At 42.8% G+C, this 14,927-nt stretch overlaps 1 protein-coding gene across 1 annotated transcript; it reads right to left on the bottom strand.

Moving 5' to 3' along the window:
- RGCC (regulator of cell cycle) lies at positions 833-14,720 on the bottom strand. Its single transcript, XM_021375012.1, has 5 exons — positions 14,595-14,720; positions 14,294-14,491; positions 4,958-5,065; positions 3,756-3,818; positions 833-2,195 (listed from the first exon to the last, which is right to left on the bottom strand). Exons 1-5 carry the CDS (start codon positions 14,629-14,631, stop codon positions 2,188-2,190), a joined length of 414 nt encoding a protein of 137 aa, XP_021230687.1. The 5' UTR covers positions 14,632-14,720; the 3' UTR covers positions 833-2,187.

Below are 14,927 nucleotides of genomic sequence, written 5' to 3'. Positions count from 1 at the left end.
GACCAGATGACCTTTAAAGGTATCTTAACGCAAACGATTTTATGATTTGATGACCACAGGTCAGGCATTCAGCTGTATCAAACGACAACTGCATGTGCACAGGGAAAGTGGAACACTCATGCCCTATACCTCAAGCAATCTGATTTGAGTGATGAAGAAGCAAACAGCTGCTCATTCCCCTTCACCCAGTAATCATTTCAGTTGGCCTCCTCTGAAACACATGGCTTACCTAACACGCTGAGTTAAGTTATCCTGCCTCTGCAGCAGTAATATCCATCATCCACAACCATTCCGTCTCTCACCCTACCAAAAAGCGTAAAAGTGGAGAAAGATAGCTAAAACTTCAGATGCTATTCAAGTAGCTTTCAAAAACATGCCTTATGCTAGCAATATTTCTCAAGCATGAGCTTTGGCCCCTCTCCCAGGCATTCCCTTCTTTGAAAGGCACAGTGTCACTCCCTCCCCACATAACAGCAAGTCCTACAGAAGATAAGGGAATCCCCCTCACTGGTTTTGCACAGCAAAATATGCCTTTATATCGAGGACCAGCAAGAAGAGACAGATTCCCCTCAGTTTCACAGAGAAGGCCAAAAGGAGATTTGCTCCTATACTGAGAGTGTAGTAACACTGAATTCCCACAGGGCTCCTGTTTTCCACAACAAGCCTGCCTTGCTGCTCAAAGAGGTTGTCTACTGTGCAAGAAGGAAAAGCTCAAAAAGCCATTTTAAGAGCATTTCAGACTTATTGGCATGGACACAGTTCCCACTTTGATTTTCTTATCTGTGAAGAAAATTGGAAAAAAAAAACAAACACATTACACTTAACACATTCCAAGTTTTTGATTATTTGTTTGAAAATCCAAAGCAGAGGGATGGATTTGATCATAGTGCTTCCATTATCAAATAACACAGTAGATTAGGCTTTCCCCAGGTTGCAGAAGACAGGTCCAAATCCACCTGCTAGACCCCTAAGCAACTGGCTGGTCACTGTGCCATTGGTGCAGATGCATCCTTTTTCCAGCCATGGCCCCATTTTTAAAGATAACAGATCCAAAGATAACAGACCCAAGGGGCACAATACTTGAACCGCTTCTGTGACTGTGCACTAGCCTGCTACGGTCAAAATAAGACCTGCAGCTTAAACAAGTCTAGCTCACTTTGTCTGGATGGATTAGAGGGCAACCACATGAGCAGCTTGGACAGCAGAGCTGAGTGTAATGCCTGCAGCAGCTGAAGGAGAGCTCACACATTATCTCCAGTGCTTAATGCATACGGAAAGAATCAGGTTCCTTCTACAAAACGAGTAACACAGCTTCACCTTCCACTCTTGCAGCAAAACAGCAATGGTCAGGCAGTGCTTTTAAAGGGATGGAGACTGTTTTGGACACAACTGTTTAGGTGTTTCTGACACTGGACATGTAAGCATTTTCTCAATGCTGCAGTATCTCTTTAAACTCTTAGGCCTAAATGCCTGACCTCCTAATTAGTACTTAATAGAGAATGACATGTAACTTTAAAGATATCTTTTAGGGTTTGAAATAGGTGTTATCGCTCAAATCTCTACTAAGTATTATTGCAGATTACCTTTAATATTAATAAAAATCTAACTAACTTTATTTTCCTGACTGTATCAAGTTTTACATAGTAAAAAACACTTACTCAAGCAATTTGATAGGAACAATATGAAGCTCTGTATGAAGACAGTGTAATACATTTAGCCTAACAAAAGATACAGTTTTATCAGATATTCTGAAGCTCCATCTTTTCAGTAAGTGCATAATTTGTGCTGATGTTTCACAGTTCACATGTTCATATGAAAGTTTCAGAGATCTGGATTCCAGTTCAGGGTTTATTTGTATAAAAATATATTATAATGGAAAAAAGCATTAAAAGTTCTCAACTATATAAAATTACAAATATATTTTCATAAAAGCAACTTTAAATTAAAATTCAAGCTATATTTTAAAGTAAAATATAGCTGGAAAATTTAAGTTATCCAATTCCAGCTGCTGCAAAGTAACAACACTGATGTTTGCCAGTTAAATACTTGTAGGAATTTACAAAGGTTGTGTTCAGAAGGTGAATATCTTGGGTAACAAAGTTATCAGGCAAGGGCAGCAGTTCTCCATGACTGATGTCACTTATCCCTCAGATGACATTCACAGGCAAACAGTGCCAAAGATTCACTTCACATACCTGGAAATACAAAACAAGAACAACTGTAAACTCTGTATTTGATGAGGTTGCCAGCTGCCTTACAGGCCACACTACTCTTCAATTTATTTTTTTTTAAACTGATATGAAAGCTAAGAGGTTAACATAACAATTCAAGTCTATTATTATTCTAATAGTTGCATTACACTTCCAAAAGAATCTGTAAAAGTCTGTGAAACCTCAAAGCATGTAGTGACTCCTCAAAAGAAAAAAAAAAGGTGATAAATATCAGACGGAAATTGGACTTCCCTAGAACTTCAGTGTATGACAGAGATGGGACATCACTGTAAAACACGTGACCCTATAAATGAGAATCTGCTGAGATTGCCAGAGGTTTGCTTTGTTGGTAAGAACTAGCATAGCAAGTTGAAATCCCTGGCCTCACTGTAGATGTGCCTTGCAAGGAGGCAGTAAAGCCAATGTACTATAACCAGCCGCCGCAGAGTTACCTGCAACACAGCTGTGCAAGATACAACAAAGTCAAATTTGGACATCTATATAGAATAAAAATCCCCAAACCTGCAAATTCAGAAGTTTCTCAGAAGAGCAATCAGTCAGTTAAGTTTAAGTGGTAAGGACAGTTAGCGCAAGCATATATGTAAGACAAATTTAAAAAAAAAAAAAAAATCAGGAAGCTAGAAATATCTTAATCCTGGTTTCACTTCTGAGACAGGGAAGTGGGAAGCTCATCAGGGCAGCTCTCTTGAGTTACAACCAAGGCAGATGGTTGTGGCTTCAAGAATTATGAGGAAGGGAAAATACCTCCACGAATACAAGAAACCCAGTTCGTAGCTTTTGAACATGTGGCTGTGTAGGCCTAGTCCCATGTTTTGGGTTCTACAGACTGGTCCATGGGGAAAAAAAAACATCCCGTATCACATCTCAAACAGCATGGGAAGAAGAATAGGCAGAATATATGGTAGGGAACAAGGCACTGGGTCGGCTTCTTTATTTTGTTCACCCACACTCCTCTCAAATCATAGTGCAGAACTCAGAAGAACAACTGGAACATACTTCTGACACTGCCTGAAAGTTGTAATCTAAATTCCATTCCTGGAAGATCATGTGGGTTTAACGTTTAATTTAAGGCAATAAATAAGGTTGTCTTCATAGTCTCATGAAGCAAAGTTTAGGTAGAAAAAGTATCCCTGACCTTCAGGTTACTTCTCCAGTTACTTAGCCCACTAACTAAGAAGCACAATCTCATTTTTAATCAAGAGTTTTGAGTATTTAGGAAAGTACAAATTTTCAAGAAGAAATGAGTTGCCTCACAGATTAGGACAGAGGTTTATGCGAGTACAGCCTTTCCTTCCCCCCCACAAGCTAAGTTGCATGCCTTGAACATTCAAGCAAAGCCCAGAGTTTAGTCCATTTTATGTACTTAACAATTATCCACAGCACCAGCAAACTAAAACAAAGCCACATTTTATATAAAACTATTGCTGCTCTTTTCCCCACCCACCAATACTCTGGCATTCATCACCCCATGACTGTGATCAGTGACAGACAAAGCAATAAGCAGTCTCCTAAAAACCTACTTACTTGCTAGTGTCCTGTCAAGATCAGCTATGAATTCTTCCAGTTCTTTTGTGTCTCCAAGCTTTGCTGCAAATTAGGAAGAGACAGTCAGTATTTAGATGTGACAAAAGAAACCACTGGAACCACACAATCCCCCAAATCATTTTTAGTGGTACCAAATCTGCTCTGCATTACTTTTGGAGAAGTTTAGGGTTGCTGCAGTCTCCAAATGCATTCTTAGAAAAGAAGGTATATAACTAAAACCTAAAGTTTTTAATCTATTTGACAAAGGCAAGTCAAGCCTGTTTAGCTTCCTTTAAAAGACAATGCTGAAGAAGTGGGGGAAAAAAAAAAGCTGTAGGTCAGCTTTGCTTGGAATAGCAAGGTCAACCTTGCTACTGTGGAATTCTTACTTATTACTGCTTACCTTACTTACTTAGCTCCTAGTCCAGCCCAAATCCAAACCTCACATCAGTATCTGTGGTTTACCAGATGTTAGAACCTTTGATCGAGATCCACACACGTTCAATTTAAATCCAAGCATTTACTCAAATTTCCAATACTGAATGGAACCAGTGATGTTCTCAATCTAGTTTTATTTCAAGTGGTTTCCTTATCTCACTTCTGTGGTCTATTCCAAGGTGGTCCCAACTATTTCTACCTTCTCATCAGGAAGAAGATCTTGACCTCTAGTGCAACTCCTGGATGAGTATTAACTGAGTAGTACCAGTTTAACTGAAGCATTTTTAACTCCCTTCTTCTTATTAACTACAACACATTTCCCCCTAGTATCATGGTAATCAGTAAAAGAACATTTTATTTGTTACTTGCAACCGGTCGCATATTGCAGCTCCACACTCAAGCTAAGCATTTAGGTATATAGATGGGACACTTAGGCTATCTAGTTGCTTGAGTTAGACTTGTTAATTCTGAAGTGAGTATTCTGTAAGTAGTACCACAGATTCTGATCAACCAAAAAACAAACTTTATGTAGGTTGGGGATTCAAAACCAAAAGTTGCTGAATAACCCATGAAGAAGCATGGATGCCTTATGCCACTGTGTTGCTCATAAGCAGCAATAATACTTGCACTTGTACTGTGCTTATCAGTAAACCTCAGTTTTGCTTTCATTCAAAAACAAGTCAATGCACAAATGTAGAACTTTGCCCACAGAAGAAGCCTATATAGTTGAGAATTCAGAAGAAACACTGAGGATTTAAGTTTACCTTTACTAGGAGTTACTGATGGAGATGGCAAGCTTGGAGTAGACACAGTTGGAGAGTTAAGTTTTTCATCACTGAGGCTGAAACTACTCCTGTAGAGCGAATCTGCACCTGTTAAAGAAAAAAAAATTCAAGTTAAAAATAGCACCGCCTCAGATTTTGCGGTAGGATTAAAAGAGAAAAACAGGAGGTTTCCTGTATGGGCTTCAAAGTCTGGAGAACTGAAGTTTATAGACTTTAAAGCCAGAAGGATGAGTAAATTACCTATTGTTTGAAGACTGTTGTTCCCACACCCACTATTAAAAAGGAAGCAGTCCTAGGCCCTTTCCTTGTCTCCTGGAAAGGAAAGCGTCAGCTTCCCCTGCACTTAGCATCACCTAGGGAGTATTACAGCAATTATCCTACACTTAAGTTAAATCTCACAAGGCCTACATGATTCGCAGTACTCTGGGAAATTTCAATTACCAGAACTTCTCAAAAGTTATTTAAAAAGTTAATTAAGAACTCCAGGAGAGAAACAGTTCCTCAGAAGCACTGTTATTATATAAAGCATAATTACATCATTCGCCGTGGCAATAACATCAGAAAAATGCAGCGCCTCGTTAAGAACAGAAATGCTTACCTGCCCTACTCTGGAGTTCATGAAGCAGTAGATCTGCACACAAGTTGCTCTGCAATCTTATTTTGGGTAGTCTTAAACAAAGCTTTACGTGCCACGGAAAGCAATGGCAAAGGTTGCAATATCATTCTGATGTTGTTGGATTTTAAAGGTGCTAAGCTTCAAGCACACCTATTGCTATTTTTCCTCTTTGCAGAAGAACAGTGCCACAGTGTGCAGTGCACAAGGTATTAGTCACGGCTCCAGAGGAAGGAGGAATTGGCATTGTGTTACAGACGCTAGAGCTGGTAGCTCCTGCACTTTTTAGCTGAAAACTCACCTGAAAGCTGTAGTTATTAAAAAAAGCAAAAAGGAAGCCATTGTAATACGGATGTGGCAATGGTCTCTACCCGGCACATTTCCCAGGAAATAAATTTATGTCTTGTTACACAGGCTGATGATTGCCTCTGCTTGCCACTGAGGCCAGCATTTTGCTTACCTGCAGTGCCTCTAACATTTGTCTTCAGAGCCCTGAGCTAGGAGGTGGTTACACTGCACTACCAAGTCCATCCAAGTCAGAACTCTCACATTTTTTTTTTTTTAGACATCTGACCAATTGGCTAAGGCAGGAGATAATTTTCCTGGTTAAATTAAGGGTGTCAGCTCTCCTTGCCAGACTCTGCACATCTACACTTCCACTGAACGCCGCCACGGTGCTTACAGACATCAAGATGAGACCATCCTCCAGCTGATGACTTCTCTCCCACAAGTTGCCCTCACCTTCGGGAAGAGAAGCACGTCCATACCCCACCTCACCTAGCCCATAGTCCAGTCCAGCACAAACCCACCTGATGCAGGAATACACAGGTACAGAGACAAGTCAGATCAGACAGCGCAACTGCATCTTCAAGTGCCAAGCCTGCCAGCTGAGTTGTCATGTTTGTCCAGTCTCCTACAGGTTTTTTTTTCCTCCTACATTAGCTTCCAATCCTGTCTCTGCTCCAACACCTATTGCAAATGCTTACGTGATGGTCTTCACCCTGGAAGATTTTCCTCTCTTACACATATGTTGGCCCATCAGAGTATCATATCTTGCACAGTTCCCTCCGCTATTAGCTCAGCTCCTGCTACTCACAGCACTGTGCAAATAGAAGCAATAAAATGACATCTGATACCTGGGATCATGGCTTGGCCAAGTCAACAATCAGTTGGCATTCCTTGTGCAAAAGCGGGATGATGCTTCACACTAACTTTTCATCACTGTCTCCACAGCTTCACTCTTAAATGCCTGTTCTCTCTAAACCTGAGAGGTTCAGAACTAGCTTACTTGAAAGTTCTGACAGCTTTGAGGAATACAAAGCAGGATTATGAGAGTTTGAGAGAGAAAAGCATTGAAAAAAAGAAATATATATATTTTAAAGTAGCTCCTAAAAAGATTAACTAACCAGTGTAATAGGTGAGAGAGGGAATTTGACACTGCATCACCATCATCACCTCACCAGCACTGCACAGTGAAATGAACCCTAGCACATTAGTGGGTTTCAAGTAATAGTTAAAGATATGACAAATCTCTCCCTGACGTCAGCTCATGGAGCAACTTCCAACTAAAACCACACTGTTTTTTAGCCAAGATGCAAACCCTATTGAACAAGGAACTCAGAATGGAAAGTTTTAACTGGGATAAAAGCCCTGCCATTATGAAAAAGCCAAATAACACCTCACACAAACAGGGCAATAGCCAAGAGTACAACGCAGTGAAACGCCAACAGAACAGCCCAAGGACGAAACATGTGTCTGAGGTAACATTTGGGAAGAACAGACTGAATTTTCAAGGGATTTATTTTAAAGGCTTTAGAGTTTGGTGAATTAATAAGAAATAATCCAGAGAACAACAGCTATAAATCTGAGTGTACTTTTACTGCAAAGTCCACGCTACTAGCATCCAGGCACCAGATGTAGGGATGGTGGAAAGCTGTATTAGAAACCAGTACTTCTCATGCATTACATCCAAACCTCCAGATGCTCCTACCTATGGAGGAAATAAAGGCTTCTTTTTGCAAATTCTTGTGAAGGCAACTCAGACTTCAGAAGGCTAGTGCACCATTTAAATTAACCTCAAACTATTCACACATTTTTATTTACACACACCTGAATTCTTAATCATCCCAATTCCTCTTGCATTTTTCTCCGTAGTTCTTCTATACTTGAAAGTACTGACCACTAACCTCACAATGTATTAAAACCAGGAAAAGGTGAAAAGCTTTCCCAGAACAGAGTTAACTTCTGATGGGCTGAAATATAAAACTATTCCAAGCAAAAATCACTGTTTATCTTTCCCAAAAAGCAGAATGATATTTTAGGTAGCACCTTCGGCTCACACTTGCCACAAAGCAGCAGCGATTGCGGTGCTGGGAATAGCAACTTTATTTATAAAAACTGAAAACAAAGCACTGTAAAATCCCCGTGGTACCCACAGTGCAAAACCACCAGCTTTGTAAGTGTGGCTCTGGGGAAGGCAGCTCTGGGAAAAAGGACACTTCAGTCCTGCCACAGCCCAGGCTTGCTCACTTGCCTTCAGTAAGGGGCCTTGGAAGATTTCCACTGCCACGCAAACACAACATCCCCTGCAACCTAATAGCTGGAGGCTGATGCCAAGGATCTCACTGCTGCTGCCCTTCCTCACCCAACCCCTTCCCTCCCTCTGCGATGCAAGTTCATCTTGCATTCACTCCTTATTGGCTTTGCAGTGGGATTCTACTGCCTGTGCGCACATACAAACTATGTCCCTTTGAACTGTCTTCTTAAAAAAAAAAAGACCTTAAAATCTGATAGTTAAGTATCTGAGTTGATTTACATGAGCTAAACTAAGCCAACAGCAGCAAAATTAGGGGGCTGCAACAGATATGGGTGTATTTTACTTTGGCAATGTAATCTGTAGTTAGTATTGACCTTCGGTGTTCCAGTATATAAATAAACCACAAACAGAGCATTGCAATACCATGGAAGTATAGCACGCTCCCACGACGTGAACAACTGAAAGGTTCTGGACAGTAATCAACTAAAGGAGGAAAGCCTCAAACGTTTCATTTTAAATGAGACAAGAGATCAACTGTCTGATCTCTTAATATTATGTTCTTTCTAGAACCATAGTTCAGCACATGGTATGAAGAAGCACTATAACTTGCACTGAGGAAAGCTGAAGAAAAATACCTCACTCCCAAAGTCTTCAGAGAAAAAGGCCTGCAGTTCCACTGAAGTCTCTGCAAATTGTGAATTCATTATGTAACAATATTCAGCACTTAATGAACAGACCACACGATTAATTGCGAGTCAGAACACAGCTACTTGCTACAAATAAAAAAAATCTGGATTTGAATGCAGCCAACAGAAGTGAGAAGTATTCGCCACGCAGAGGTAACTTCACAATGCACATGTCACAGCTCTCAAGGATAGGGCTTGTTTGATCACAATCACACTCACGTTTCATTGCACCGTTTTAGTGCCTTTTGCCTAACCACCAACCATCTGTTCTCATCATCAACATGTGCAGGCTGAACAGTGTAAAAGATTTGAGCTCACATAGCTACAACCCACAAGGAAGTGATCTAGGAAGCCTGAGCAGACGTGCAAGCTCAACTTCTCACTGTAGACAAAGCTTACCATCCTATTGCTCCATCGTGCTTACTACTGGTGAGGCAGTACTGCCAGCCCCAGTCATCCCCTTCTCTAAGGCTTCCTCTCTGAAGGGCAGGAGAGAAACAGGCATGCTAGAGAGGCAAGAACAGGAAATCTCTCAAAAATCACAGCTCTCATTAAATTGCAGTATCTGGAAAGAAGCTTGTGTAGCTGACACCCCTTGATTTTCTTCCCCTTAAACACGTCAGTAACTTCATAAAGCATTATTCAGGTAATTTAATTAAGAGTTCTCAAAAGAAGTCCTCATTTTTTTTTTCATTATAAGTATTGTATTACATTCTTCTCAGAGACAGGTCATTCGAAACTTGCAGAAACAACCTACCTCCTTAAAACACTCTCTTCCTCCTATAAGACCGGGGCTTACGACCCAAATCAAAAACTCACCTACTCTTTGTTCTGTCTCTCAGGGCAGCTCACAGCAGATGCCTACAAGAGTTCAGTAGTGGTGCAGGTGCATACATAAAGAAACTCAACCAGGTCCTAGCAACGCTCAGATCAACGCATTTTCTAAGAAAGCTGTACTTTCTCAGCACGTAAGAGTCCCTTGAGGATGTCTTCCCTACCCCAGCCCCATGATTTTATCAAGCTACTTTTTGAGCACATAAGCTTTTAACATCCACAACACCTTAAGGCAATGTAGTTTACAGTTCAACTACGCAACGTGCAGTGAAATAGCTCTTGTTTGAGTCTTGCTGGTTTAATTTTGTTTTCTCATACTGGGTGAGGTCGCAGTCACTTTCCTGATGTCATCTGGGATGTTCTGGAAGACAGCTTGTCCCCACCCAAGCCATCTCATCCCTAGGCTGGCAGCTCAGTCTGGTCAGTCATTTGGAAACTATTTCATCTCTTCACTCATTTCTGTTGTCTCTCTGTACCTTCTCTACATACTGCAATAGATCACATAACTGGCTTTTCAGGGTGAGTGCTGCAGTACTAACAGTGGCTGAAGCTTCAGCTCTAGAGAGAGGCACCAGCCCAACCCCACAGATTTCCATGCATGTAACTATGACTGCCTGCACCGTGCCAGGCACTGCACGTTAACTGAAGCAATTCAGCCCCTGAAACTTACACCTGCTTGGGTTTGAATTAAAGAATTAAGAGCTCCAGATGTGCTCACGGTCTTTCATTGTGTTTAAAAGCCAGGAGGTACTTGCCAGAAAGCATTTACATACCCCTAAAAATAGCTATGATGATGCACTGCAGGCTATATCAGCGCAAGAACTGAATTGACGCGTTTTATTTTGCAATGCTTTTTAATAGGCAGACTGGAAGCCAAACCTGGTTCAGAAAAAAATGCATCTGAAGTGTAAACACTTCAGAGTATACCACCAAATTTTGGTTTGGCTTCTAGATGTTATCAGAGGTTTGGCACAAGAAGTGCTAAAGCACTTTTCTTCTCAACCTCTCACAGTATGTCACTTTCCATTCACTATCGTAAGCCTAAACTCCTGACATTAATATACATACTGTGAAGCAAAATACACCAAGCGGACACAGAATTTGCACAGGCAAGCTTCTACTCTTCCACAGGATCATCTGAGTTGGAGTCGGTGATCCTTGGGAGTCCCTTCCAACTCCTGGCTCTGCACAGGACCACCCAAAAATCAAACCCTATGTCTGAGAGCGGTGTCCAAACACTCCTTGAGCTCCAGCAGCGTGGGTCCATGCCAACCACCCTCTGGTGAAGAACCTCTTCTTAAGGCCCAACCTGATCATCCCCAACACAGCTCCAGGCCCTTTTCTCATTTCTTAGGCTTATTCCAATGCACAAGCAGAAAACAATACCTGTGCAGTTTGTCAATTTTGCTGCATCTACACTAGTAGATTCAAACTAGACAGCACTCTCTAATGCAAATCCTATTTTATCACTGTGAACGTCCATAGTAAAAAAACAAAAAGATATCCCTCAACTCGTAGGCTTCTGTGTAATCAATAACCTAGAGCACAAAACTGTTATTCCTTCAGTTGAATGCATCGAGTTGAAACAGAATTGGTATTCATCCAAGAATGTCTGTTGGACTGAACCCCCAGTTGCATCACGGTTTCCAGCACTGACTCAATCAGCTGTTGTGGTTAACATAACACTTGTGTGCCAAGCACTAACATCACTGTGAACATCTGCACACGCTAACACTTTTATTACTGTAAGATCTAGAGTCTAGTGCGTTACATACAACAGTTAACCACAGCCAAGACAGACCTCATCCAAAGATCATCTAATCAAACAACAGGACGAGACATGGGAGAGCCAAGCACTGTCACATCCACTTTCCAAAGTAGCATCTTCAACCTTTTTTTTCTTCTTAAGAGGTCAGAATACGAAATAGAGAAGTTTCTATTAGTACTTTTGGTGCCAGCTTCCCCAAGAAGAGATTTTTAAAATTAAGAAAAAAACCAACAAAAAAAACCACACAACCCCCACAGAGCACTACTTGCAAGCTTAACTGCATCGATAACGATCTTTTGTAAATCCTTTTGTTTAAATTAAATGGAATCATCCTCATGGCAGAAGCCCCAGGAGAGTCCTTTTCTTACCACACTGTAAAACAGTATTTTTATGCCATTTGCTGTCAGTTCCTAGCTTCTAGAAAAGTAAGATTTAAAACCAATTCAAGAGCCATGAAATTCAGCTACAGCAACTTAAAACATCACCTCTCCTTACTCACCCTCCATTCAAAGATATCACCACAGGAGTGGCAGAAAGATGTAACGCCTAACCTTCAGTCACTCCACATCAGCAGAGATAAGGTTAGTATTATATTTTCTTATTGGGAGACTAAAATGTAACCGTCAGAACTGTTCAGTAAATATACGACAAGATACTCTTGGAAAAGTCTGCAGCACTAGATAACAAGATTCCACAGAGACAGAGTCTTCATGAGCAAGGCCATAACCCAAACTATCTGCAGATAACCCTGTTGGCATTTCTTTTGCCTTGTTACAGATGCGTTGCAATAACTTGCTCTTTCAGCCCAGCTTCTCCTTGATCCCGCAGTGATGTTTAACCCCCCTGTTACCATGGGACCAGTGAGGTCATGAATTCAGCACCGCGCTTGTGCCACAGGACAGAGACCTAATGAAAGGTGGCCCTAGGGGAAAAAAAACTTCAGGCTGAATAGTAAGAGCCTGGGTAAGTAGAAAACTCCCTACACCTATTCTTAAAATAGCCACAAGGAGCGTAGCTGGATTACATCAGACACCAGAGCCTGTTTTATACAAGGAGCTCTTCATAAATCTGCAGTCTCTCTCCAACACCCTGCTCTCGACTCAAAACAAGAAGCTGTCTGCCCTGAATGAGGCCTTTTGCAAGTGTTTTACTGGGAACTTTCTGAGAAAGGAGGAAAGCGGACTGATTTTCTGTTTCCTTTTCCTGTAAATATACCCTCATATGGTTGAGGCAGCTAGATCCTAATAGGTCTCTCAGCACACATCAGCACCCAGAAAACTTCCGATTCCTCCAGAGTCATTCACATTAGGCACCACTAAGGGAGGAACTCTAGCACAGGTCAGGACTGGGCACTTGACAAGTTCCTAACTGAAGATCCTTGAGGACTTAGTACAGAGACAAAACCTTTGTATTGCGCTATCTCAATGATGCATTCAGTCTAAATCAGTTCAGCTTTGTGGTAAGTTTTTATTTTCCAGATCTTCCTGAAGATCCTGTCTACTGATTTGCAAGAGCATGCAGTCTCTCACTAGGTCTTCTGCCACCAGAAGAACACCTTCATTTTCCCTAAAATGCCTTTCCTTTCAGCCCTTGCAAAGCAATTTTAAGCACTGTTCAGGATGCAAGTTCTGTGAGTCACAGCAGGTATGTTAAGTAACTACAGAAAAATATTCTTCCATAGATATAACTTAAGTTCTTGATGCTGTTTTCTTGGGGTTTTCTTTTTGTCATTAGTTTGCGTTTCACCCCCTCACTTTCCCAGTATTAGAGTATTTCCCTAGATCTTGAAGCTATCAATTTAAGTGCCTCCTGTTTTCCATATGAGTACAAGAGTGGATAACATATTACAACACTGAAGAGCACGCGAGAAATAGTAACACAGAGCTGTATTATTGCTGTTAATAACAGACCTAGTCCTGCTTACATACTTCACATCAGCTTGATTCAGCTAAGACAGGCTTCAGCTTCTGCCCCCTCAGCCATCCAAACAGATGGTGCCCACCTGAATTGGGCATTCTCTTCTAGATCTTGCTCAGATGTAGACTTAGAAGGGACAGTTCCCCACCTACACTGTGAAACAGCACCAATCTGGATGCTAATCTCTTGCATCTTCACTGACCAAAGACAAAATCTAAAAGGAAATAGACTCAAGAAAGATATTGCTTGTGACTGACACGGAATTAAATTAACCCTACCCTTGATGATGAAAGATAGATCTGATAGGACAGAGAAGCTGTGCTCTCACAGCTTAACCACTAGGAAGAGCGGGTTAGTCCTGCAGCACTAAGTCAGCAAAACTGCACGGTAACTCACCTTATTGAGAAAGATGCACAACAGAAACCAAAGAATCAGTTCTATTACAACTTGAAAGGAGAAAGTTTCATAAAGCTAACTGCAGAGAAAGCTTTAATTTAGGCACTTCAAGTACGAAGTATAGTTAGTTTTTTTAACAGAGCTTGCTTGTGACAAAACAGCTCTTCGTTCTGCCACTCCCAAGGAGAGCAGTGGCTTTCAGGGAAGATGTAAGAGAGAAAAGACTTCTGGTTTACTAGTAGAAAACCTTTGTTCCCACTATGCATTTTCTTTCTTGGAGCAGGATCAGTTAATAGCCCCCTTCCACCTTTCTCATCCCAAGTTCTCTGGGCAGTCTGCGTGTGCCCGGTATACCCAAATGCAAGCGAGCTTAAGGTCATCATCTCCCAAGCAGGGCAAGCAGCTCCACTGCTCAAACCAGAAGCCTGGATTGCTTGCAGTTCCTCCTAGAAAGCCTTACTTTCTCGACGCTCATGCAAGCGATGTTAGCTGTTAAACACCCAGGACCCACCAAGAGGACCCCAGTCGGCCAGAAGGAGCCCAGCACAGACAGACCCACACTCACTCTCGGAGTCGCTGAGGCCGCTACCGTCGCTGACGCTGGCACTGCTCCGCCGCTTCATGCGCTCCAGGTGCTCGCCGTAGTGGAAGCGGCTCCGGCCGGCGGGGCAGGCGAAGTCCTCCAGCACCGCCTCGAACTCGCCTAGCGCCTCGGCCAGCCCGCCCGCCTCCTCCGGCAGCGCCGCGGGGCGCCGGCCGCCGGCTGAGGGGGGAAAGAAAGCGGTGGCTGAGCGAACCGCTGCGTGGGGAGACCCGAGCCCTCCCGCCTCCCCGCGGTCCCGCCACGATCCCTCAGCGCGACCCACCTTGGCCCGCCGGCCGCTGCGCTGAAAGCGGCTTCATGGCGGCTGCCCTGCCGCTGGCGGGTCGGCCCCGCCGCCGCCGCCTCTTATAGCCCGCCGGGCCGGGGTCTGAGGGGCGGGAGCGGGAGGCGGCGCTGCTCGCTGCCGGGGGTGGGTGAGGCGGGCGGTGCAGGTGTGCGGCACTGCGGCGGCCCGCCGGGCCGCGGCGTGGGTTCCCTTTTTAGGGGTACGTCACCACAGCCTGAGTGCGTTTCTCACCCAGACGCTAGAAGAGCTGGCTGGGAAAGAGCAGCGCTTCCGACTTGCTCGGCAATAAAGATGTGTTGTGTTCCTGGA

Source organism: Numida meleagris, chromosome 1, assembly GCF_002078875.1.
Source record: "Numida meleagris isolate 19003 breed g44 Domestic line chromosome 1, NumMel1.0, whole genome shotgun sequence".
Lineage (NCBI taxonomy): Eukaryota > Metazoa > Chordata > Aves > Galliformes > Numididae > Numida > Numida meleagris.
Note: the sequence above shows the minus strand (reverse complement) of the source record. Positions and strands in the feature narration are given on the sequence as shown.

Coding starts and splice junctions, on each gene's coding strand:
- RGCC (XM_021375012.1), bottom strand. CDS start 14,631: ATGAAGCCGCTTTCAGCGCAGCGGCCGGCGGGCCAAG. Junction 14,492..14,594: donor GCAGCGGCCGGCGGGCCAAG/GTGGGTCGCGCT, acceptor TTCCCCCCTCAG/CCGGCGGCCGGCGCCCCGCG. Junction 5,066..14,293: donor CGGCCTCAGCGACTCCGAGA/GTGAGTGTGGGT, acceptor TTTCTTTAACAG/GTGCAGATTCGCTCTACAGG.